Here is a 27,810-nt window from a genome sequence, read left to right as displayed (position 1 = left end):
CACTAGGACCATAGGGGAAACCTTTCAAACCCATTTCAGGGTACTGCGATTTAAAATGCAAACTCCCACACAGCCAGCAAGGAACAAGTATTCAAACATAGTTAGAGTTCACCAGCACAGAAACAGAGAGATTCCAGCAGTCGGGATCCGACACAGTGCGACTGATCTAATCCCAGATGCAGAGGTCTTTTGCTGGCTGTGTGCAATGCAAGTGATATGAACTTAAAGCAACAGAGAAAGACAGGAGACAATTGCATTGTGAAATGGAAATTGATTTGAGTTTAAATCTTAGGAGACACAAACTGGAGCTGAACAAAGACTAGTGATACTGTTTCCTTTAAGGTTGAGGTAAGGAATTTTAATTTAATGTACTGTTGAATGCAGTGTATGCATTGAAAAAAAATCAAAATATGGATCACAGTCACTTGGTTGTAACATCTGTTGCTAATGTTTTACACAGCTGAATTCTGAGAACAATCAAAGTCTGTTTACTAAGAAGCAGGCAATACAAATCTCAATATAAAACTTGAGGGAGAAAACTTCACTTTGTTGTTCCTAGCTGATCGTAATTATTAAGAGAGTTAGGCTAAAATGAAACTTAATGATGATGATATGATACATTTTTCCACGAGAAGCCCAGATGAAGACCGCGGTCCATTGCGCAAAGCGCCAGTGATAATTACGAATGTAGAAGGAAAGGCAAGATTAAATCAAGGAAAATGCTAAACTAGTTTTTCAAATGTTTCCAAACTGCATAAAGATTAGAAAATTGAGGAGAGTATGGAATGGAAAGAGGAATAAACAAATTTCAAACGTAAAAGTAATTAATCTTTTCAATTGTGTTGTTGACTCCAAAGTGATATCAAGTGGATCAAACATATTTCATCAAGTGACATTTAAACTCACAAGCTGGTTGACAATCGAGTACCAGGATAATATTTGTATTTTATTTAAGTTGTTTAATTAGGAATTGGACAGTGGCCCAGTTGAAGTTGGAACAAATTTGGAGGGCCATTTGGAATATGGAGGCACATTGGAGAAACTCGAACTATCTTCACTAAACTTTATCTTGCACTGTAGACAAAAAAGCTGGAGAAACTCAGCGGGTGCGGCAGCATCTATGGAGCGAAGGAAATAGGCAACGTTTCGGGCCGAAGCCCTTCTTCAGACACTTATCTTGCATTGAACGTTATTCCCTTTATCATGCATCTGTACACTACGGATGGCTCAGTTGTAAGCTTGTACGATCATGTATAGTCTTTCCACTGACTGGTTAGCACGCAGCAAAAGCTTTTCACTGTACCTCAGTACAAGTGACAATAAACTAAACTAGACTAAAAACCGAATTAAGATGAGAGAAGAGACGACCTGGCCTGTCAAAATCCACACAATGAGAATGAGAGACTTGCTCTGTTTAATTTAACCTCCGAATGATACGGGTGATTGCTATGATTGTTGTCTTGCTTGCAGCACCTACACTGTGCAGGTTTAGTGCTTCTCAACCTCATTCTCTCACCTGCCATTTTCACTTACGAATCTGGCAAATGTCTCCCAGAGCAGGTCCTTATGAGCTCAGGATTTGGTTCTACCCAGGTTTTATTGAAACGAAAGTCGTATCTTCTAAAATTGGCGAGGATTGCACAGAAATAAAACAATAAAGTGCAGCATATTCTAGAAAGCTCACACGTTGCGGTATTAAACCTCTCAAGTTACAAGCTGTTGTAAAGCTGCCAATATTACGAGAGGTTTTTTTTCCTGGTGAGTTCTACTCGTCTCAGTTTAAAAAGTTCTGAAATAGGAAATGCACATCAACATCTCAAATAAAACCAAATTAGCGTCTTCACTGGAATGCTCTCAACACAATGTCATCACAAACGTACAATGATGAGTACACACTGAAATGACCCTGGGTTACATTTCCTAGCTTTTTTGTTTAACTTGAAATGTGCTTATGCACGCAGATAAAATTATTCATATACTGTTTATCTCATCGGATTAGGTCACATCAATAACCAACAATGCTAGCATTTGTTAATGACTAATGGAAATGATAACATTTTTTTCACTAAAGAAAGCTGTTTGGTAATTATTTCTGGATGATTGTTTGGAATCATTGTGCCAAAATCAATGAATGCCAAAGCAAACTCTTCCCACAAGGAGGTTATTCACAAATAGACCGTCTCTTCAAATTAAAAGAGTGTTGTTGCCTCATGGTGGGGTTTGGAAGAGTTTCTGTCTTGGATCATGTCGTTCTGGGCCATTTATTAGCAGAACGCTCTGAGAATTTCATTGGGTGGTGTAGCCATAATAGTGGCAACTGCGAGCTCACACCACCCACGTGCTCCTTCTCTTTTCACTTCTTGTCAATGGAGTGAGGTGGGTGGGCGATGAGATAGGGTGGAGTTCCCAATTTTATTTACCGTTTTTCATAAGTTCTAGGAGCAGAATAAGGCCATTCGGCCCATCAAGTCTACTCCGTCATTCAATCATGGCTGATCTATCTCCCCCTCCTAACCCATTCTCCTGCCTTCTCCCCGTAACCTCTGACACCCGTACTAATCAAGAATCTATCTATCTCTGCCCTAAATATATCCACTGATTTTGCCTCCACAGTCCCCTGTGGCAAAGGATTTCACAGATTCACCACCCTCTGACTAAAGAAATTCCTCCTCATCTCCTTCCTAAATGAACATTCTTTAATTCTGAGGCTATGACCTCTAGTCCTAGACTCTCCCACTAGTGGAAACATCCTCTCCACATCCACTCTATCTAAGCCTTTCACTATTCTGTACGTTTCAATGAGATCCCGCCTCACTCTTCTAAACTCCAGCGAGTACAGGCCCAGTGCCGACAAACGCTCATCATATGTTAACCTACTCATTCCTGGGATCATTCTTGTAAACCTCGTCTGGACCCTCTCTGGAGCCAGCACGTCCTTCCTCAGATATGGTGCCCAAAATTGCCCCCAATATTCCAAATGTGGTCTGATCAGCGCCTTATACAGCCTCCGCAATGCATCTCTGTTTTTGTATGGAGTCAAGACAGTTAAGGGCCTGTCCCACTGTACGAGGTAATTCAAGAGTTTTCCCGAGTTTTCCCCTGATTCGAACTCGGAGAATGTCCGTAGCGGGTCCATAGGAGTTAGTGGATGTCTCGTAACGGCTCGTACGAGTAAAAAGTAACCATTTTTTTTACTCGTACGTATTTTTTTATTCGTGGACATTTTTCACAGTGTTGAAAAAACTTCACGAGTTTACCGGATTTCCCGAGCACCTACCGTTACTCGTACGAGCCGCTACGAGACATCCACGAACTCCTACGTACCGCTTACGGACATTCTCCGAGTTCAAATCAGGGGAAAACTGGGGAGAACTCTTGAATTACCTCGTACAGTGGGACAGGCCCTTGACTATTCTCATGCAACACCCACAAAATGCACAAAATGCACTATTCAGTTCTTGGTGATCTGGGCCTCCAGTCTGATCTCTTAGCCCAGGGACACTGAACGTAGCCTATTCTTTGCTAATGCTCTTTTGACTAAGATACACTAATTTAGTGTAGACTAAAGGCAGACAGTAAGCATTTCTCTACAGTATGACTCAGTATCCGGTGGTGCTTTGACTTTTGCTTTTGAAACGACAATTGTAAATTTTTTACTTAACAGTTATTACTTCCTCTAGTTTCCCCCCCGAGTCCCTCGTTGCTCTACAACACATGCAAACCGCATCTGAGAAGGCAGGTGCCTGACCAGTGCTAGCGTCTCTGTTGTATCTGCTCTGAACAGCTGCTTGGAGATGAACAATTGCAATCTACAGACAATCCTCTCCAGTTTATATCCCCTCTCCTGGAGCGAAGAGCTTGGGCTCCACCAAGATGGTGTGGCTGAAATATAAACCTGCACCTCTGTGATTTGGCAGCACGACCACCAGGTAATTTCAACACAGGTAGAAGCCCTTGAAGCATCAAATACAAACAATGTGGCAATGATATTACAAATACTCTTGAGCAAGAAACAAACTGGTGGAGGAACTCAGCAGGTCATAGAGTCATACAGTGTGGAAACAGGCCCTTTGGCCCAACTTGCCCACACTGGCAAACCTGCACTAGTCCGACCTGCCTTCACTTGGCCCATATCCCTCCCAATCTGTCCTATCCAGGCACCATGTACCTGGTAATACGAATATCACTGTACCTTAATTGGTAAACGTGACAATAAAAGACCTTTGAAAACTTTGAAACCTAAATGTTTCTTAAATGTTGTGATTGTCCCTGCCTCAACTACCTCCTCTAGTGGCTGGTTCTCTCCACCCACCACCCTATTCGTGAAAACGTTACCCCTCAGGTTCCTATTAAATCTTTCTCCTCTCACCTTAAACCCATGCCCTCTGGGTACAAGATCATCGGACACGTAGTATCTGCGGAGGGAGAGGGATGGTTGATAGTTTGGGTCAAGATATTTCTACAATACGATACGATACGATAGAACTTTATTTATCCCAGGAGGGAAATTGGTCTGCCAACAGTCATAGAACACAACAAGATACATGAAACATGAAGGGGGAGTAGTTGTACCATTTGATAGCCACAGGGGAACAACAATCTCCTGTGGCGTTCTGTACTGCATCTTGGTGGAACCAGTCTGTTGCTGAAGGTGCTCCTCAGGTTGACCAGTGTGTCATGGAGGGGGTGAGCTGTGTTGTCCAAGATGCTCCGCAGTTTGAGGAGGATCATTGTCCAAGATCCTCCAATGATTTCACCTCCACTCCCAGCCTTCCTGATGAGCTTGTTGCTCATATGAGACGCAGGAACATCCGCTATCCGTCAAACTCCACAGATGCTGCCTGAGTTCCTTCAGCAGTTTTTTTTAAGCTCCAGATTACTGCATCCATAGTCTCTTACAACTCTATGAATATACTTGGATAGCAAATAGACTATAAGTGCCCATATCATCATTCTCATCTTAACACACCCAGTCAATAGATAAATGACAAAAGTGATATAAAAAATACACATAAAGCCAGAAAACAGTTCCAATGGGATTGATTTATTTGCTACATCTAAGATTGTATTACCTGGTGGAGCTGCTGCCTCACAGCACCAGAGACCCGGGTTCGATCCTGACCTCCCGTGCTGCTTGCGTGAAATTTGCACGTTCTCCCTGTGACCGCGTGGGTTTTCTCCGGGTGCTCCGTTCTCCTCCCACTTCCCAAAGACACGCACATTTGTAGGTTAATTGCCCCTGGTGTGGAGGGAGTGGATGTGAATGTGGGATAGTATAGAACTAGTGTGAACAGAGTGTGTGATGGTCTTGGTGGGATGAAGGGCCTATTTCCGTGCTGTATCGTTCAATAATTGTACCTGGTAGAGCATACTGCTACTTATGAATGAATGTTTCAAGTTATTGGGTTCACTTTAAAATTGCCCTTATATACTAGTCCTCGTTATCCTATTTGAACCAGGACTCCATCTACAACTATTGTCAGCAGAGACTATTGTCATTAATCTGTCCTGCCTTCCCATTTCAGACATAGACCTATTTGGTATGAATATAGGGGCCAAGTGACATGGGGTCCAGGACAGGGTAAGCTAGTGCTGGTCATGCTGTTGAACTAGTAACTTAGTACTTCAGTCTGAAGAAGGGTTCCAACCCAAAACATCATCTATTCATTTCCCCCAGAGATGCTGCCTGACTCGCTGAGTTACTCCAGCATTTTGTGTCTACCTTTAGTAATTTATATACTTGAATGACTCATCTGGTTCAAATTTCATTGTAGAAATAAGAGATATATATTCAGTTATACATTCTGGAATGGTATCTGGAGAAGTTATCCTGAAATATCCGATTGTCAAAGTTGGTTGGAAGGCAGGACATCTGCTGCCATCACCAGCCTAATCTATGTGTGACTCCAGTATGATTACTTTTAATTGCCCTTGAAGTGGCCCTCAATCCAATATAATGTTATAGGCAAAACAAACCCAACAGCCTTTTAAATTTTAACCTGGATAGAAGCTGGACACGGAAAAACACATTTAAGGGATGAAGAGCTGTAGTTACTGTTTGAGTCAGAAGAAGGGTCTTGACCGGATGAGTCACCTATCCATGTTCTCCAGAGATGCTGCCTGACCTGCTGAGCTACTCCAGCACTTTGTGCCCTTTAGTGTATTAAACAGTATCCTCATTCTATGTTTCTACAAAACACATTTATGTCAGTGGACCCTGCAAATTATTTCTCCCTACAATTTAGAGATGACAATAAAACTTGTCTTGTCTTGATATCAAACTAGGGAGGACTGTCTTACTGTTGACAGCAGTTTGATGCAGCCACACTCGTAACACTGGCCTGGTTGACTCTTCCATCACCGTCTCCAGGTATATCCACTTCGACCTGCTGGGAACGCCCACAGGAGTTGGGGTAATGGGGAATACTGTCAGGGTAGGTGCACCTCTATGCATCCTCAACGCTGTCATTTGATCCATGAAGCCTCATTACTTCAGTTAGGATACAGACAAGGAAACTTAATTACTATCAACCCTTCTCCCTCTGCTGATGTATCAATAGACAATAGGTGCAGGAGTAGGCCATTCGGCCTTTCAAGCCAGCACTGACATTCAATGTGATCATGGCTGATCATCCACAATCAGTACCCCATTCCTGCCTTCTCCCCATATCCCCAGACTCCACTATCTTTAAGAGCCCTATCTAGCTCTCTCTTGAAAGTATCCAGAGAACCGGCCTCCACCGCCCCCTGAGGCAGAGAATTCCACAGACTCACAACTCTGTGTGACAAAGTGTTTCCTCATCTCCGTTCTAAATGGCTTACCCTTATTCTTAAACTGTGGCCCCTGGTTCTGGACTCCCCAAAATATATTTCCTGCCTCTAGCGTGTCCAAACCCTTAATAATCTTACGTTCCAATAAGATCTTGTCTCATCCTTCTAAATTCCAGTATACACAAGCTCAGCCGCTCCATTCTCTCAGCATATGACAGGCCCTCCATCCTGGGAATTAACCTTGTGAACCTACGCTGCACTCCCTCAATAGCAAGATTCAATAGTGAATATTTATCTAAACTGTGTTTATCAAAAATTTATTCTGTGCAAGTAACTCATTCCAGCTCCGTAGTCCTCTCCCACCTCTACCTCTGCATTGCTGTATGTCTTGAGTAAAACAAAAAGTGCTGGAGTGACTCAGGCAGTATCTGTGGAAGGAATGAGCAGGCGAGGTTTTGGGTTGGGACCCTTCTTCAGACTGAATGAGGGAAGTAGACTAGATACGGGGAGGGGAATTTGATTGGAAAATGAGTGGACAAAGGCCAGAGATCAAAAGAAGACAAAAGGGATGTCAGACAAGGAGAAATGTAGAGTGAACTGTAGATGTCAGAGGCTGGTGAATCTGTGGAATTCATTGCCACTGACGGCTGTAAACGGCAAGTCATTGGGTATTTTTAAAGTAGAGATTGACAGGCTCTTGATTAGTAAGGGTGACAAAGATTACGGGGAGAAGGCAGGAGAATGCGGTTGAGGGAAAGATAGATCAGTCGTGATTGAAAGGCAGAGTTGACCTGATGGGCCGAATGGTCTAATGCTGCTCCTATAACTTATGAACTTATGATTACTAGTTGAGGCCCACATTACCTATTCAATGACATGAATTCTGCTCTTGTGACATGAACTTATGAAATCACGGTTAACTAAATGACTATCTACCCTTTACTGTGGATGTTGGAAATCTGAAATTAAAAAAAACAAATGCTGGAAATAATCAGTATTTATGGAGAGAGAGGCAGAATTAATACCAAGTAAATTAGAAACATAGAAAATAGGTGCAGGAGTAGGCCCTTCGAGCCTGCACCGCCATTCAATATGATCATGGCTGATCATCCAACTCAGTATCCTGTACCTGCCTTCTCTCCGTACCCCCTGATCCCTTTAGCCACAAGGGCCACATCTAACTCTCTCTTAAATATAGCCAATGAACTGGCTTCAAATACCTTCTGTGGTAGAGAATTCCACAGAAATTGCCCCATGTGACTACCAGTTTCAATGAAAGTGTGTTAACCTGAAGCATTAAGGTGGTTTTGTAATCCGATACAACCCCCCCAAAACCAGCACACTGGGTATCTCTATCACCTCAACAAACCTTTAGGTCAGATATATTGCACATTGTGAATGAGAGGTGATGCTGGATGTGTGCTAGCCTGTCAGGTACTTTCAGGTGAACCATGAGTCACATGAAAGATAAAGCTTCCTCTGTTCATTTGAACCTTGGGCGTTAAACTGTTAACAATCACCTATCATGATGCATCCGGCAAGCTAGTCATCATGCCAAGCATAACCTGAGGGGTAATCGCAGTCGTGCAGAGAATTATTTCCCCACCAAAGAAGGAAAAGAATAATTGTTTTTTTTTTAAACCTTTTGTTTGCACATATGTAATATTGACATCTTGTAGCCTTGCTGAAACTTAAAAAACTTGCTAGCCCTTGCTGTCTCCTCCCCTTCCTTAACCTTCTAGCTGTCTCCTCCCACCCTCCCATCCGCCCGCCCTCGGGCTCCTCCTCCTCCTCCCCTTTTCCTTCTTTCTCCCCCCCCCACCCCCCATCAGTCTGAAGAAGGGTTTCGGCCCGAAACGTCGCCTATTTCCTTCGCTACATAGATGCTGCTGCACCCGCTGAGTTTCCCCAGCAATTTTGTGTACCTCCAGCTATATCAGTTTAGCAGGACTGGAAAATGTCTGAAGCTCAGGTCAACAATTAGAAGTTTCAGAATCAAAGATTTCATCATCAATGCCCACTCTTTCAAAATTAGAGTATTTCTTGGACGCACAAAATAACAACCTTCTGGAATGGATTATTCCAAGGATTCACAATTAAGATTTTTTTTTCATACAAAAGGTAGTGAAAGGCAGAAACCAATATATTTTTACATGTTAAGGGAAACCAGACAGATGGATTCAGTGTAAGTAAGTGGCACTGAGGTAAAAGATGTGTTTGAATGATAGAATAGCCAAATGGCCTTCCCCTGCTTTTATTTCGTATGTTCTGACAGGTTTTTTTTAAATGAAGATATTTTGTAGTATTATAAAGTCATTATTCTTGCACGTGTAGTTTCCTGATGTATACTCTGCCCACTCCTCTTCTCCCACTCCTCGTCACACTTGTGTTGTTAAAATAATAGTTTTAATCTAGTAAAATGATCAAATGCAAAATGATGAGGTAGTTTGCGATGATAAATGCTGGGGTTTCAACCATGGAACAACTTGGAAACGTCATGGGGAACTTCAAAGGAACTTCTCACACAAGGGGTTTTAGGATATGGGTCTCCTTATTACAACCAGTTGATATGACCAACATCATTAAAAGGCATGATAAAAGTCATGGATTCAGGGTTAGAGTAGAAGCTTCCAGAGGTGAGAGCCACACAGGCTCAGTACATCAAATACCTTCACTTTGCTTTGGTTTTGAGGCACAGCATGGATATGGGCCCTTGGCCCACCAAGTCAATGCCGGCTATCGATCACCTAGTTCTGTTTTCCTACTTTCTCATCCATTTTCTGCATACTAGGTGCAATATACAGAGGCCTATTAACCTACAAAACCGCACGTCTTTGGGTTGTGAGAGGAAATCGGAGCACCCGGAGGTAAACCATGCGGTCATAGGGCGGGCATGTAAACTCCAAGAGGCCAGGATCGAACCCAGGTCTCCGGTGCTGTGGTTTCTGCCTTGAGTACATCAAAGATAATTCACTGCCTTTTGTGTGAAAAAATAATCTTAATTGTGAATCTTTGGAACAATCCTTTTCTGAATGACTTTGGGAACCTTCTTCAGACTGATAGCAGTGTGGGGGGGAGGGGGGAGAATACTGACTGGGAGGTGGGAGGGGGGGAGGGGTGAGACAAAGCCAGGCAAGTGAAAGGTGGATACAGATGGGGGAATAGGTGACGTTTCGGGTCGAGACCCTTCGTCAGACTGATGTGGGGGTGGTGGGGGCGGGAAGAAGAAAGGAAGAGGCGCAGACTCTTCCTTCCCGCCCCCACCAACCCCACATCAGTCTGAAGAAGGGTCTCGACCCGAAACGTCACCTATTCCTTCGCTCCATAGATGCTGCCTCACCCGCTGAGTTTCTGCAGCATTTTTATCTACCTTCGATTTTTCCAGCATCTGCAGTTCCTTCTTAAACAAACAGCTGAGGGAGGTTGGTATGGTAGATGTGCGGAAAAATGCCAGAGCTGAAAAGAAGACAACAGGCTGTGAAATAAGGAGAGAAGAGGCCAGAGAAAGGGGATGAGAGAATGTTAGAGGGGGAGAGAGTGGCGGGGGAGTTGGGAGAAATAGGTGGGAAAACAGGTGGGGCATAGGGAAGAAAGTGAGGAGGAAAAGGGAGGAGGGAGGTTATTGGTTAGTTACTTAAAAGTGGAAAAATTAATATTTATATCATTGGGTTGTAAGCTACCAGTGGACTATGAGGTGCTGTTCCTCCAGTTTCAATGTAACTCACACGCAATGGAGAGAAGGTCCAGGACAGAAGGGTTGTTGTGTGGATGGGAAGGGGAGTTGAAATGGATAGCAGCCAAGAAATCCAGCAGGCCTCGTGTAAGCCTGGTCTTGTTGATGTACAGGAGGTAATGTTGGGAGCATTGATTGTAGTAGATAAGGTCAGACAGAGGAGGTGCATGTGAATCTCCGTCTGACCTGGAAGGAAAGCTGGGGTTCCTGGGTGGGTGCAAGGGAGAGGTGTTACTGGGGAAGTACCCGGGGTGGGGGGAAAGGGATGAGTGAACCAAAAGGTTGCGGAGGGAGTGGTCTCTATGGAATGCAGTAGCGGTAGGAATGGGAAGCTGCGACAGGTTGTGGGATCACTCCGAGGATGTGGAGGCTGATGGGGCTGAAAGGCAAGGACCAGGGGAACTCTATCCTTGTTCGTTCTGGGGAGAGGTGAGGAGAGGGCACAACTATGGGACACAGAGGAGACACTGGTGAGGGATCCATCAATGACAACAATAGACAATAGACAATAGGTGCAGGAGTAGGCAATTCGGCCATTCGAGCCAGCACTGCCATTCAGAGAATTGGCCTCCATTGCCTTCTGAGGCAGAGAATTCCACAGATTCACAACTCTTCGGGTGAAAACGTTTTTCCTCATCTCCATTCTAAATGGCCTACCCCTTATTTTTAAACTGTGGCCCCTGGTTCTGCGCTCCCCCAACATTGGGAACATGTTTCCTGCCTCTAGCGTGTCCAATCCCTTAATAATCTTATGTTTCAATAAGATACCCTCTCATCCTTCTAAATTCCAGCGCATACAAGCCAGTCGCTCCATTCCATCAACATGTGACAGTCCCGCCATCCCGGGAATTAATCTGGTGAACCTCCCTCAATAGCAAGAATGTCCTTCCTCAAATTAGGAGACCAAAACTTGCACAGAATACTCCAGGTGTTGTCTCACCAGGGCCCTGTGCAACTGCAGAAGGACCTCTTTGCTCCTATACTCAACTCCTCTTATTATGAAGGGGCGGGGGGGGGGGGGGGGGACGGGACATGTTTAATATAGAACGAGGACATCTAGATTGTCCTAGAGCAGAAAGCCTCATCTTGGGAGCAGATGTTGGAGTTGTGAGAGTAGGGAATAGTGTCTTTGCAAGGGGCAAGGTGGGAGGTGGTACTAGAAGCCTGGGATGTATAAAAATATGTTGCAATAAAGTTTAGGCTGAAATGCGGGAGAGGCGTTCCTACTCTAGAAAACTGGTAGAATGACAAGTGCAGAGTCACAGTTCTACATCTATGTACATGAGAAATATTTTGACACTGTTTGACAGATAAATACTGGGACTGGGAAACTTCCCCTGTTCTTCTTGAAGAAGTGTCTTGGAATATTATCGTTGCAGATGTGGCATTTGTTTAATTTCTCCCAGGAAAGACAACACTGTGGCATGACAGAACTTCCTCAGCACCAAGCCAACAGACTGAAGCACAAACAGAAAACAAAGCCACAGTTCCCATTATCCCAGCTGGCAATGTTTAGTTCATAAAGCACGAAAGGAACTGCAAAAACAGCCTGTAGCACCAGATGCTTCACAACAGCCCCATGACACATTTGAAGGCAACAGTTTTATAAACTCATTTATAGGACAGCATACTTCATTTTATAATATCATCTCTGATCTATTACACTTTCCAACCTCACCCCCAAATCCTTTGATTTCCCCGAAGCACAAAGATTTGTTGATCTCTGTCTTAAATATACTCAACAGGGAATAATTTATCGCCTCAAAAAGGGGTCAAAAATTCCAAACATATCTGCATTAATCACAGCTAGATCAAGTCCACAAATTAGCTGCTAACTGCCACATCATCCAGGCCCAGGGTCGGTAATTCAATGAAATAAATGCAGAACAGAATTCTCTCAACTGTGCCTCTAGTAAAGCAGCTAAAATTAATCTTCAAAGGTGCTGTTAGCAAAAGACTTTATTCGAGACTTATGAGGTACAGCACAGAACCAAGCCCGATGGCTTGCTGACTCCATGCTGACCAGCGATCCCCATACACTAGCACTATCCTATCCAGTAGGGACAATTTACAATGTTACCGAGGCCAATTAACCTACAAACCTGTACGTCTTTGTAGTGTGGGAAGAAACCAGAGACATAGACAATAGGTGCAGGAGTAGGCCATTCGGCCCTTCGAGCCAGCACCGCCATTCAATGTGATCATGGCTGATCATCCACAATCAGTACCCCGTTCCTGCCTTCTCCCCATAATCCCCAGACTTCGCTATCTTTATATCTAAATCTTTCTTGAAAGCATCCAGAGAATTGGCCACTGCTTTCTGAGGTAGTGAATTCCACAGACTCACAACTCTCTGTGTGAAAACGTTTTTCCACATCTCTGTTCTAAATGACTTACCCCTTTTTCTTCAACTGTGGCCCCTGGTTCTGGACTCCCCCAACATCGGGAACATGTTTCCGACCTCTAGCGTGTCCAAACCCTTAATAATCTTATATGTTTCAATAAGATCCCTTCTCGTCCTTCTAAATTCCAGAGTATACAAGCCCAGTCGCTCCATTTTATGACAGTCCCGCCATCCCGGCCATCCCGGGAATTAACCTTATGAACCTAGGCTGCACTCCCTCGGTAGCAAGAATGTCCTTCCTCAAATTTGGAGACCAAAACTGCACACAATACTCCAGGTGTGGTCTCACCAGGGCCCTGTACAACTGCAGATGGATCTCTTTGCTCCTGTACTCAACTCCTCTTGTTGTCATAGAATCATAGAAAGTAGGTGCGAGAGTAGACCACCAGGTCCGTCGAGCCCGCACCGCCATTCGCTCATGGCTGAACACTAAACAGACACCCTTACCCACAAACAGTAGACACAAGACACAGAACACAAGACACTACCCTCCCCTTTATACCGCTATCTCCCCTCTCCACCCCAAGAACCGCGTGATCTCCTGGGGGAGGCAAAAAACCGGATAAAAACCCAGGTCCAATTCGGGAAAAAAATCCGGGAAATTCCTCTCCGACCCCAATCCAGGCCAACTAGAACAATAAACAATAAACAGAGCACCCGGAGGAAATCCATGCAGTCACAGGGTGAAGGTACAAACTCCGTATAGATAGCACCCATAGTCAGGATCGAACCCGGGTCTCAGGAAATGTAAGGCAGCGATGCTGCACCACTGTACCAGCGACAAAAGTTAATTCAAATTAATTTCCTAATTGTGGGTATCTTTGGAGAATTTGTATATTGTTTTCCAATATAATTGCAATCCAATAGGTAGGATAGCAATCATCATCATCATCATGAAAACATCAACGGGCAGGGTGCCTTACCATGCTATGTCCGACAGCGATCGCAACTTCTACTGAAGTGTGGATGGCCTTTGGCTCGCTAGGAGCTCATCCGTCCTTTGACAGGTTTTCGGTCCTGCTGGGGGTCCACAGCCCCCTCTTCACCTGGCAAACCAGGTGGGGGAGATGGTTTAGTTGCTGACTATCTGACCATGAAGCAGGTAGCACGGGATCACATGGTACCCGTGGCAGGGGGGGAACTTCCCCCCAACTTGACCTGTGATGACAAAGTTTGCTCAATTAACTAAGTGTAAAATATACATAACTTTGTCACTTTTGAGGGCAACTACAGCAGTAGAAGTAATCATGGAAAGAAAATCACACATTCGGTTACAATGTAGAATCGTAACTTCCATGCGACTGGAACGAATCAGGCCATTCGGCCCATCAAACTACTCCACCAGTCAATCATGGCTGATCTATCTTTCTCTCTCAATCCCATTCTCCTGTCTTCTCCCCATAACCCCAGATACCTGTACTAATCAAGATTGTGAAGCTGCATAGCCCAGGAATCCTGTTATTTACATTAGCTCCTTACATAAGCCCAGCATTTTATCTACTTCTTCACCTTTTTTCTTCATGAAACAAAATCAATTGTAGTTTTCTATTTTCAACATGAAACAAATGCACTTTTTTGGCACTGCTTAAAATGCAATTGTAATTAAAAGGTTAGGAAATTCTCTCATTGCAAAGAAAAGTCCTGATACTTTGAGGTAATTCGATGACTAACGCTATAGGATAAAATGTTGCCTCTCCAATAAAAGACCAAGCATGGATGACAGGCATTGTTCCTACCATGTCCAATATCATGGAATGTACATTTTATGGAACGTTCACAAGAATCTTCCAATCCCCTTATCTCTTAGCGTTGTAATTCTGATGGTATTGTGATCAGGCAGCAAAGCTGGTCCCAGTACAACTCAGACACATGCTTAATCTGTGGGGGAGTTTCCCCAATGGGGAAATTTACCATAACATTGACCCCTTGGGTTTCCTCCAGATTTTTCCCTCATGCCAAGACGCGCAGATTTGTAGGTTCAATGGCCCCTGTAAAAATTGCCTTTAATGTATGTAGGGAGTGGATGGGAAAGTGGGATAACATGGAACTAGAAAGGATAATCGGTGGACTCATTGGGCTGAAGGGTGTGGACTCATTGGGCTGTAGGGCCTGTTTCCATGCTGTATATCTAAACTAAGAGCTAAAAATGAAAACTATTGTGAAATAAATACAATCTATGGTCATCAACCTGCTGAGTAAACGCTGCTGCTAACCCAGCATTATTCAACTTACCACTTTGTCGCAGTCCATAGAACATAGAACAGTACAGCACAGGAACAGGCCCTTCGGCCCACAAAGTTTGTGCCAAACATGATGCCAAGCTAAACTAATCTCAATTGCCTGCACATGATACCCTGCGTATCCGAGCCCATCTAAAAGACTCTTGAATACCACTATCATATCTGCTTCCACCACCACCCCTGGCAGCTTGTTCCAGGCACCCACCACCTTATGTGCAAAACAACTTGCCCCACACATCTCCCTTAAACTTTGTCCCTTGCAACATAGAGCAGTGCCCTCGACTCTTTGACATTTACACCCTGGGGAAAAAAATTCTGACTGCCTACTCTATCTATGCCTTTCATAATTTTATGTAGGCGCCGACCTGTAGGGGGTATGGCTGCCTAGCCTGCAGCTGTCTGTTTTTTCATCTTTTTTCTTATTTTTAGTTAGTTTAGTGTTTTGTTTTTGAGGAGTTCTATCTTTTTTAGGTGTGGGGGAGGGGGGGGGGGAAGGGGGAAACTAAATTTCAGGGTCCCTACCTGGTCGGAGATGCAGCTTTTCTCCGGGCTGCACTTTCGACCCGTCCTCGCGGCCTACCAGCGGGCCTGGAACGGCGTTTCCTGAGGGGATCGCCCGGGGCATCGGCGGCATCGGCGGCGGCTGCGGAGCTGCGGGTCCGAGGAGCGAGGGGACCGCCCTGAGCCTCGGCATCGGCGGCGGCACCGGCGGCGGCGGCAGCAGAGCTGCGGGTGTGAGGACGGCGGTGCAGCGCTGGAGCGCCATTGCGGGGCGGGCGGTGCCTTGCCTGAGTCGCCGCGCTGGAACTCCGGTGAGCTGGGACCGGCGTTAAAAACATCGCGGAGCTGCGGGCGGCGGCGCTGAAACTTTCCATCGGGAGCCTGGGATCTCGCGACGAGATCGCCAGTTGAGCTCCATTCGGCGCGGCCTTGTCGGCTCCGGAAGCCACGGTCTCGAGTAGGGAGGCGGCCGTTCCAGGGTTCCCATGCCGCTGAGAGGACTCTCCCGACGCCGGAACAACATCACCCGGCGAGGATGGCCTGGAACATCAGGCCTCCGTGAAGGCAACTGTGGAGGCCTCAATAGGCCCGACTATGGGTGAACATTGGGGATGGGACTGGACTTTGTGCCTTCCCCCATAATGGGAACCATTGTGGGGGGATGTTTTTATGTTTTTATGTTGAAACTATTTATTATTGCTATGTTTGTATTCTTTTTTATGTGCTGCATTGGCAAAAAGAATTTCACTACACCTAGGTGTATGTGACAATAAATACAACCTTTGAACCTTTGATATACTTGTGCCGGGTCTCTCCTCAGTTCCGTGCTACATTTTCATCAAGTTCTAAAACTTTCCTATTATAAAATACTAATTTCTTTCTCATTGCAAAATAAACCAAAGAAAAATATCCCATAATTACTCTGTCAAATTAAATGATTGATTTGGTTCTGGGCTGTGGTAAGGCTCTTTCTTTGCAAATTATGCAATGTTTGAAACTTTTATTACAATAGCATTGATGTCTGGCACTAAAAGCATTATTCTGTAATCATTCTTGTTTTGCTTACTGAAATAATTAATGGGCAACAGCCCACTTGATCAGGTTAGATTAACTAGATGTAACAACTTTGCCAAAGGAGAGCACAACCATGGCAACTTATCCTTCATTCCATTGTGCTGACAATGTTCCAGGCTGAGTTCCTCAACTGGCCACAGAAAACCCATGCAGAGAAGACAAGAACTAGCAACTCATCTCCAGTGTATTGTGTGCACTCCCCAGCTAAACACAGCCTCTCAACTACACAGATTGCAAAACATATGGCAAGCTCAAACGCCGTGTGAAACTTAAAGGATGGAAACTAGAAAGGGATTTTTTCCCACACATTGAAGAAACTCAACTCAACAAAGCAAATGACATTTTATCACTCAGACACGGGTCCAATTCTAGTCTCTGAATGAGGAGATGAAGGGTGTGTATCTATTAATTTATGGACTGAGCTGCCAGAGGAGGTAGTTGAGGCAGGTACTATTGCAACATTTAAGAAACATTTTGACAGGTACATGGATAGGACAGCTTTAGAGGAGTATGGGCCAGGTGGGACTAGTGTGGATGGGACATGTTGGTCGGCGTGGGCAAGTTGAGCTGAAGGGTGTGTTTCCATGACTCTATGACTGTTCCTGGTGGTTCCAAGTGGAACAAGTATGAGAGATATGAAACCAGTTCTCCTTGAGCAGTGACCACAGCACAGCATTTGTCACTATTCTAAACTACTGGCATTAATTTATCCAATTGTAATAAATATCCACACATGCCGGCTGGCATGGGAAACAGTTACTTCATCCTTGTGGCGTAAGGGTGGCTCCACTGAAGTCATGATTAAAGATAATTACATCTTTCATTGGTTGCGTGTGATTAGTGATGCCAAGCACAAATACAGTAATTGGAAAAATAAGAGGACGATTTGTCCCGTGAAATTTCTATCTGTATCATTGCCCATGTCAGGTTTCGTAATGCCAATGGAATTGTTTGGCAGCTTGCAGTTAATTATACCAAAATGACATTATTCAATTGTCCAGGCAAACTTTCCACATGTTTGTGCCAATTTGGCACTTGTATCTACCCATCCCTGGGAAATGGGTACAAAAGGCTGTTGTTTCCAGGTTAATATTTAAACAGCCCTGTAGCAAAATTGATAACAGCATTTTTGTGTCATCGTCAATCAGCTTTACTTGTTTTCTTTCTTTTCCACTTCCATTTAACTAGTCAGGAGGCTTCGTGCAAAATCCTCTGTTAAAGCTTTATTGTAAAAGAAGACAATATCACAAAAGGTTCCCCATTGGAAATACTCTTTCCCATTAGGCAGCATCAAAGAGAGACTACCTCACCCACCAGCACCAGCCCACCCATACAATTGTAAAGCCTTATTTTTGCTAGTGGTCAGCCTGAACTAACTACATGATCTCCATAATCAGCAGGCCGTTATTATAGAGTGTGTATATCCAACATATTGACAACTAACTTATACAGGTACTCAGTTTAGTTTAATTTTCAGCGTGGAAGCAAGCGTTTTGGCCCACTGAGTCCACGCCGTCCAGCGATCACCCCTACACTAGTTATATTCTACAGATGAGGAACAATTTACAATCAACCTACAAGAGAAGGGTCTCGACCTGAAACATCACCCATTCCTTCGCTCCTGTCCCACTGAGTTACTCAAGCTTTTTGTGTCTATCTACAAGCCTGCATGTCTTTTGAGTGTGGGTGGAAACTGGAGCACCGGAGGAAAGCCCGCGCGGTCACAGGGAGAACATACGAACTCCATACAGACAGCATCCGTGGTCAGGATCGCACCCGGGTCTCTGGCGCTGTAAGGCAGCAACTGTACTGCTGTGCCACTGTGCTGCCCCTCAGCTGTACGTACCACTGTCTCAACTGGAACAGAGAGCAATAACACCACCCTCAAATCAAGACAGACTGCAACATCGCTCCTTCCTGTTTACATGAGGGCTGAAAATGCTTTATTTACAAAATTACAAACTATTTCTTAAAAGGCGGTTTACAATTTTTTATAAACCCACAATTCAGCCTCTGTTGGAAAATTCACCCATAATCCACACAAGAAGAGAGGCACAAAACGCTGGAGTAACTCAGCGTGACAGGCAGCATCTCTGGAGAGAATGAATGGGCGATGTTTTGGGTGAGAACCTTTTTCAGACACACAGTCAGCATATCAGTGGTCCGTTCATTGTTAACCATACAGGACCTAGCAGCAGATCAGTAATCCAATTTGAATGTCCACCTTCCAGCAGTTAACAGTAGCCAAAGACCCAGTCGCGAACATGTTATTTATTCTTCAAGCTGCTCAGTAACTTGCACCTTCTTCCTCTGCGGCAGTAGTCCATGTTGTTCCAAGACATGCTCCCAAAGAGCAAAGAACCTTCTTAATGCAGGTACGCTGCTCTAGATGTCAGCTGATCTATATCGGTGAGACCAAGCGCAGGCTTGGCGATCGTTTTTCGCCGCACACGTCCGCTCGGTCCGCACTAACCAACATGACCTCCCGGTGGCTCAGCACTTCAACTCCCCCTCCCATTCCGTATCCGACCTCTCTGTCCTAGGCCTCCTCCACGGCCAGAGTGAGCAACACCGGAAATTGGAGGAACAGCACCTCATATTCCGCTTGGGGAGTCTGTATCCTGATGACATGAACATTGAATTCTCACAATTCTGTTAACCCTTGTTGTCTCCTCTCCTTCCTACCTCAGCCCTTGGGCTCCTCCTCCTTTTTCCTTTCTTCTCCCCGCCTCCCCCCACCCCCTATCAGTCTGAAGAAGAGTTTCGGCCCGAAACGTTGCCTATCTCCTTCGCTCCATAGATGCTGCTACACCCGCTGAGTTTCTCCAGCATTTTTGTGTACCTTCTTAATGCAGGGATTGGGAATGTGGCAGGGGCAGATACACAAATGTAACCCACCCTGCTGAAGGTGACCTCAGATCATAAAATCCAAGTCAGAGTTTATAGCTAAGGCCTCCTCAGTGATAGCATTTTCAGGATGAGTTCAATTGATTCTTGTGAACAAATTGAAGCTATAAACTACTTTTAAACAGCAAAGGAGAGTATAAATGTGGTATCTATTGACTCTTTAGAAAGTTGCTTGCAGAGGCAAATAACAAAAGTTAAATTATCAAGAGTAAGGCAGTAGATTCTCAAGTTACCACGATATCTGCTACGATAATGTATCAAATGCCATATCATGTGATATCGTTCTTATAAATATATACACTTGCGTAGACTGCACTTCTTCCCTTTAAAGTAACGAGTACCAGCAAATAATTATAATTAACAACTCAACCAAAACTATTTTTCATTCACTCACTTGGTGTTTTTCATCACAGAACTCATCACTGGACTTCACTATATATACAGTGACATAAACGTAACTGTAGATGGGTTGGTGAGTAAATTTGCGGAGGACACCAAAATTGAGAGACTTACAGTGAGGAATGCTGTCAGAAGATACAGCAGGATATAGACCAGCTGCAGAAATGGGCAGAGAAATGGCAGATGGAGTTTAACCCGAGCAAGTGTGAGGTGTTGCACTTCGGAAGGTTGAATGTAAGGAGAGAGTATATAGTTAATGGCAAGGCCCTTAAGAGCATTGATGTGCAGTGGGATCTTGAAGTCCAAGTTCATAGCTCACTGACTGAAGGTGGCAGCACAACGAGATAGAGTGATTAAGAAGGTACATGGAATGCAAGGGGCATTGAACAGAAAAGTCAGGAAGTCATGATGCAGCTCTATAGGATTTGTTTAAGCCACATTTGGAGTATTGCGGCAGTTCTGGTCGCCCCATTACAGGAGAGATGTGGAGCCAACGGAAAGGGTACAGAGGTGGGGGTTTACCAGAATGTTGCCCAGATTTGTGGGTTTCAGCTACAAGGAGAGGTTGGATAGACTTGGATTGTTTTCTCTGTAACGTCAGAGGTTAAGTGGAGACTTGACAGATGAGACACAGATAGGGTAAAGAGTCAGCACCATTGCCCAGGGTGGAAATGTTCAACATTTAGATGGTATAGCTATAAAGTGAGAGGGAGAAAGTTTAATGGAGATTTGCTTGCCAAGTTTTTTTTTACAAGGGGGGGGGGGGGGGGGGGGAAGCGTTGACAGGGGTGGTAGTGCAGGCAGATATGATAGTGGCGTTTAAGAGGCTTCTGGATAGGCATGTGGAAGTGCAGGGAATAGAGGGGTATGGATAATATACAGGCATATGAGATCAGTTTAACGGCATCATGCTCGGCAGTCTTTGTGGGCTGAATGGCCCGTTCCTGTGCTGTACAGTTCTACATCCAATGGGTATGTGGGGAGGGCAGGGTGGTGGTGTTGAGGCCAAGGCAACATCAGCTACGATCTTGTAGAATGGTGGAGTAAACTGAAGGAGGCTTGTAATCCTACATCTTATTCAATATTGCATCAAAGGACTTTGGTTAGGCCGCATTTGGAGTATTGCATGCAGTCCTGGTCAACCCATTCCAGGAAAGATGTGGAGGCATTGGAAAGGGTGTAGAGGAGGTTTACCAGAATGTTGCCTGGATTAGAAGGTTTCAGCTACAGGGAGAGGTTGAACAGACTCTGTCCTTCAAGACAGATTTGCATCCTCAAAATAAGGAGAGAACCAGGCTCACTATTCTCTAGGTTCATTAAGACGCATGCAATCACACCACAGCCAATGAAGACATAGAAACACAGAAAATAGGTGCAGGAGTAGGCTATTCGGCCCTTCGAGCCTGCACCGCCATTCAATATGATCATGGCTGATCATCCAACTCAGTATCCTGTACCTGCTTTCTCTCCATACCCCCTGATCCCTTTAGCCACAAGGGCCACATCTAACTCCCTCTTAAATATAGCCAATGGACTGGCCTCAACTACATTCTGTGGCAGAGAATTCCAGAGATTCCCCCACTCTCTGTGTAAGACATTGGTAAAGACTTATTTCATGATTTCATGATTTGTTTTTTAAATATATATACATTCTTGCACTTAGACTGCCTGCATATGACACTATTTTGGCTATGGGTCACGATTTAATACAACAGGGGTGATGAGCAAATAAATGTTTAAACATTCCCATTGGCTCCATTAGTTATAAAGTATGCTTCCTTGGTCTGATTGTACAAAATATTTAATTTAACTCTAATCTCTTATAAGCAACAGCCAAGTGGCTGCAGCCAAAAATAATTAGGCTTCATAACAGGAAATTATTTCATTGTGTAAGCTGGAACTGCAGATACTGGTTTAAACTGAAGATAGACCCTTCTTCAGGCATTTTATTTGGCATAGAGTGTCTTTGCAGTGTGGTTGCAGCTTCTCTCTCAGAACTCTACTCCCATCTACAGGAAAGCAAAGACTTTACAGGGAACAAAACCACAGTATGCATTATTTTACTGGAGAGAAGGAATGGGTGATGTTTCGGTTCAAAACCCTTCTTTCATCTACAGTTTCTTCCTACGCATTAGTTTACTAACGGATTCAAAGGTTATTTTGGGAGACCTTTGAAAACCAAGGTAGACAAAATGCTGGAGAAACTCAGTGGGTGAGGCAGCATCTATGGAGCGAAGGAAATAGGCAAAGTTTCGGGTCGAGACCCTTCTTCAGACTTATGTGGGGATGGGGGGGGGAGGTGCAGGAAGAAGAAAGGAAGAAGCGGAGACAGTGGGCTGTGGGAGAGCTAGGAAGGGGAGGGGAAAGGAGAAAGCAGGGACTACCTAAAATTGGAGAAGTCAATGTTCATACCGCTGGGGTGTAAACTACCCAAGCGAAATATGAGATGCTGTTCCTCCAATGTATGATGGGCCTCACTCTGGCCATGGAGGAGGCCCAGGACAGAAAGGTCGGATTCGGAATGAGTGGGGGAGTTGAAGTGCTGAGCCACCGGGAGATCAGGTTGGTTAATGCGAACCGAGCGGAGGTGTTGGGCGAAGCGATCGCCAAGCCTACACTTGGTCTCACTGATGTAGAGCAGCTAACACCTAGAGCAGCGGATGCAATAGATGAGGTTGGAGGAGGTGAAGGTGAACCTCTGCCGCACCTGAAAAATCTGCTTGGGTCCTTGGATGGAGTCAAGGGGGGAGGTAAAGTGACAAGTGTAGCATTTCCTGCGGTTGCAAGGGAAAGTGCCAGGAGAGGGGGTGGTTTGGGTGGGAAGGGACAAATTGACCAGGGAGTTACGGAGGGAGCGGTCTCTGCGGAAAGTCAAAAAGGGAGGAGATGGGAAGATGTGGCCAGTGGTGGGATCCCGTTGGAGGTGGCGAAAATGTCGGAGGATTATTTGTTGTATGTGACGGCTGGTAGGGTGGAAGGTGAGGACAAGGGGGACTCTGCCCTTGTTATGAGTGGGAGGGATGGGGAGTGAGAGCAGAGTTACGAGATATAGAAGAGACCCTGGTGAGAGCCTCATCTATGGTAGAAGAGGGGAACACCCGTTCCCTAAAGAATGAGGACATCTCTGATGCCCTGGTTTGGAAACCAAGTGTATTCTGACAATTTTGCATTGGAGTTATTTAAACAAATGAATCCATTACAGCAGGGATGTAATGCTGAGGCTCTATAAGGCGCTGGTAAGGCTGCATTTGGAATATTGTGAGCAATTTTGGGCGCCATATCTGAGGATGTGCTGGCTCTAGAGAGGGTCCAGAGGAGGTTTACAAGAATGATCCCAGGAATGAGTGGGTTAACATATGATGAGCGTTTGATGGCACTGGGCCTATACTCATTGAAGAAGTTTAGAATTAACTTACCCAATAGTGAAAGGCTTAGATAGAGTGGATGTGGAGAGGATGTTCTCACGAATGGGAGAGTCTAGGACTAGAGTTCATAGCATCTGAATTAAAGGACGTTCCTTTAGGAAGGAGATGAGGAGGAAATTAGTCAGAGGGTGGTGAATCTGTGGAATTCTTTGCCACAGAGGCTGTGGAGGTCAAGTCAATGGATATTTTTAAGGCAGTGCCAGAAAGATTCTTGATTAGTGCGGATGTCAGGGGTTATGGGGAGAAGGCAGGAGAATGAGGTTAGAAGGGAGAGGTAGATCAGCTATAATTGAATGGTGGAGCAGACTTGATGGGCTGAATGACCTAATTCTCCTCCTATCATATGACCTGATGAATCAAGACCACCATTACATGCCAGACAAAAAAGAATTATGAACCAGTTAAATATTCTTTAATACCATTCACATTTTGACAAATGTCAAATTTGTTTCTTTTTTGAAATTGTCCTGTTGATCAGTTACATCAATGAATTATTTTTCATCTGATATGGCCAAAGAAAAGTTCTGTTATTTTTATGTGTCTTTTTCCACATGAAGTTCAGTAAAAAAAAAAATTTAAATCTCAAAGAGCAAGATAAACCAAGAGAATCCAGTTAAAATATTTTAACTTTGATTGTTAAACTCCAAGAAAATCAGTTTGGCATAATTAAACTAAATGGCAATTTCGAACGTAAACAAGATTTTTATAGTGATCTCAGTGGCTGTTTGCTGTGTATTATAACATTCAATAATCAGAAAATGACAGAGTTACATGCAACCTATTTTAGTTGAATAGTCAGGCAGTGAAGTGTTAAAAGTACCATATTAACTATGTGTTTAAGAAGGAACTGCAGATGCTGGAAAATCGAAGGTACACAAAAATGCTGGAAAACTCAGCGGGTGCAGCAGCATCTATGGAGCTGAAGGAAATAGGCAACGTTTCGGGCCGAAACCCTTCTTCACACTGATGGGGGGTGGGAAGAAGAAAGGAAAAAGGAGGAGGAGGAACCCGAGGGCTGAGGGAGAGATAAGAAGGGGAGGAGATAGTAAGGGCTAACAAAATTGGGAGAATTCAATGTTCATGCCCCCAGGATGCAGACTCCCCAAGCGGAATATGAGGTGCTGTTCCTCCAATTTCCGGTGGTGCTCGCTCTGGCCGTGGAGGAGACCCAGAACAGAGAGGTCGGATACGGAATGGGAGGGGGAGCTGAAGTGCTGAGCCACCGGGAGGTCAGGTTGGTTAATGCGCCATAGATGCTGCTGCACCCGCTGAGTTTCTCCAGCATTTTTGTGTACCATATTAACTATATTTGTGGTGAAATATTTCAAAAGTATAGCCAAATGTGAATGCTGTGTGTTGAACTTTAGCTAAACAGGTTGTGCCATGCATGATGATGATATTGTGTGAAGTAAATCCACTTGGTTAATAACATAACCAAAATCATTATGAAAGTCTTCAAGCAGCTTCCATGGTTACAATATGCACATAAACTTGGGCCTGCTTTTTGATAAAATATCAGTTGCATTTTTCCCTGCTTCACAGCACAATTGAGAATTTACTTGTAATAGAACGTAAAATAGTACACAGAATGCAGCAGAGTGGCGCAGCGGTAGAGTTGCTGCTTTACAGCAGCAGAGTCCCGGGTTCGATCCTGACTACGGGTGCTGTCCGTTCGGAGTTTGTACGTTCCTCTTGCGACCGCGTGGGTTTTCTCCGGGTGCTCCAGTTTCCTCCGACACTCTAAAAACATACAGTTTTGTAGGTTAAATGGTTTCTGGAAATTGTAAATTCTCCCTCGTGTGTAGGGTAGCGCTAGTGTATGGGCTGATTGCTGGTCGGCACGGATTCAGTGGGCCGAAGGGCCTGTTTCTATGCTGTATCTCCAAAATACAGATGTTACAGCATCTGCCTCAACTACCTCCTCTGGCAGCTCATGTCCTATATCCACCATCCTCTGCTTGGCTAAAGGACTTTGCATTCGCTAAATAAATAAACCATCCTCCGAGTGAAAAAGTTGCCCCTCAGGTCCATATTAAATCCTGCCTCTTTCACATTAAACATATGATCTCTTGTTTTAATTCCCATACCTTGGGTGAAAGGATCTGTGCACTTACCCTATCTATATTCATAGAAACATAGAAAATCGGTGCAGGAGTAGGCCATTTGGCCCATTGAGCCAGCACCGCCATTCAATATGATCATGGCTGATCATCCAAAATCAGTGCCCCTGCTTTTCCCCCCATATCCCTTGTTTCCGTTAGCCCTACGAGCTATATCTAACTCTCTCTTGAAAACATCCAGTGAATTGACCTCCACTGCAATCTGTGGCGGAGAATTATTGCAACTCAAGTCGTCACATATATATATATATATATATACATATAGCCCTCGCTCAGAAAAACTGATGTTGTCTTTTGTTTGAACAGGGCACCGGTCTTCAGGATGGGCCGATTACAGATGCTGCTGATTATTCTGCATTTTGCCAACCAGTCCCGGGCGTCGAACACTGGCCCCAACACAAGCTGGGGTGGGCAGAAGATGCCAGTGTTCCGGCCGCAAGAAACAGTGAAGCTGGTCAAGCCGCGGTTCTCGGCCGTGGCCAGGCAGGATCTCATCACACACTGCGACGCGGGGTGCCTGTGGCGAGAGACGCACCCGACCTTGGAGGACTTGAAGGAAGACCTTGCGTACGAGACCGTTTACCTCAACGGCACTCGGACCCTCACCAGAGTGGACATCTCTGGCGTGGACTCGCCGCTCTCACAACCCCAGGCCCCGCGGCGGGCGGCGAGGGGGACGAGGCGCAAGAGGCAGATCTTCGGGGTGGACGGCAGGTTCGACATTCGCGGCAAGCATTTCCCGCTCAGCTTCCCCTTCTCCACCACGGTGAAAATCTCCACCGGTTGCACGGGCATCCTGGTGTCGGACAGGCACGTCCTGACCGCCGCCCACTGTATCCACGACGGGAAAGATTACGTCAAGGGAGCGAAAAAGCTGAAGGTTGGGTTTTTAACAGAGAACCTCAAAATGCAGCCGCCCAAACGCGCGAAGCCTTCACCAAAACTCCTGATAAGGTGGTCGAGGGTCAAACGCACGCGGGTTCCAAGAGGCTGGATACGGTCTCACAATGAGCTCAGCATGGACTACGACTATGCTTTACTGGAGTTGAAGAGGCCTCATGGAAGGGCTTACATGGAGCTGACAGTTATGCCACCTCCAGCCCAAGTAGCGGGCAACAGAATCCACTTCTCTGGATTTGACAGTGACCGGCCTGGGCAACTAGTGTATCGGTTTTGCCCCATCATCAACGAGACGCCCCATCTCATTTACCAACACTGTGATGCCCAGCCCGGCTCCAGCGGCTCCGGTGTGTACGCCAAGCTGTGGCTGCCGGACAAACACCACTGGGAAAGGAAAATAGTCGGCATATTTTCGGGACACCAGTGGGTGGATCTCAATGGGGTCCAGCAGGATTACAACGTGGCAGTCCGCATCACACCACTGAAGTACGCACAGATCTGCTACTGGATCAAAGGGAATTACCGTGAATGCCATTCCAATTGACACCAATTAAAAAAGCACTACAAGGCAAAGATCTTATAGCTCCGCTATAGGATCTTTGCTACAAGGAACAGCAAAACGTCCCTTCCATTTCTAACCTTCAATTAAAACAATGATTTAATCCCCCACACATTGGTTTGTTCAACAAGATGACTAGTATAATACTACAGAGGGTAGGGCTACCGGTGAAAGCATTTCTCACAGATCGAGGTTGGGGAATTTTAATACATCAACGCTTGCTGCGTTAAGGTTAAGGTTGCCAAATTTGCAACTGAATAGCTCAAGGCACGGGAGAAGGCTGGAACTCAAGACCTAACATTTTCCAGTTGATGATAGCAATTAATTGAAAATTGATGTTAAAAAGTTTTTAAAATCTAACATTTGCTTAATATTTGTTTAAAAACATACTCAGTCACCAAGTTAATGGGATGTTCAGGTTAGAGAAACACATTAGTCCCAACCCTTGTCCTGCAAAATCTGTTAGCTGAAGTTGTCCATTTGTCCCTCTCCAATAGTTCATGCGCTGATTGGGTCGGGTTACAGAAAACAGTTATTTTTCTAATTTGGACAGATTACGTGAAGTAAATTGCAAAGCGATTGAGAAAGGGAAAAGCCAGGAAAATAAGCAGAGAAATATGTTTCGAACATGGCTAGAGAGTGGGTAGACACAAAAAGCTGAAGAAACTGAGCGGGACAGGCAGCATCTCTGGATAGGAATGGGTGACGTCTCGGGTCGAGACCCCTCTTCAGACTGGTCGTGTCACCATATTTCTTCCAAGGCTATTTTCCCAATGT

General features: G+C 44.9%; 1 protein-coding gene across 1 annotated transcript; it reads left to right on the top strand.

The window, feature by feature from the left end:
- The first annotated feature begins 49 nt into the window (after window positions 1-49).
- On the top strand, window positions 50-27,810 carry LOC116979151 (serine protease 23-like). Its single transcript, XM_033030667.1, has 3 exons — window positions 50-348; window positions 25,881-27,042; window positions 27,084-27,810. The coding sequence occupies exon 2, from the start codon at window positions 25,897-25,899 to the stop codon at window positions 27,016-27,018; it is 1,122 nt and encodes a 373-aa protein (XP_032886558.1). The 5' UTR covers window positions 50-348; window positions 25,881-25,896; the 3' UTR covers window positions 27,019-27,042; window positions 27,084-27,810.

The sequence above is a fragment of the Amblyraja radiata genome, chromosome 12 (assembly GCF_010909765.2).
Source record: "Amblyraja radiata isolate CabotCenter1 chromosome 12, sAmbRad1.1.pri, whole genome shotgun sequence".
NCBI classification, from domain to species: Eukaryota; Metazoa; Chordata; class Chondrichthyes; order Rajiformes; family Rajidae; genus Amblyraja; species Amblyraja radiata.
The sequence above is the reverse complement of the archived record's forward strand: the minus strand, read 5'-3'. Positions and strand labels throughout refer to the sequence as shown.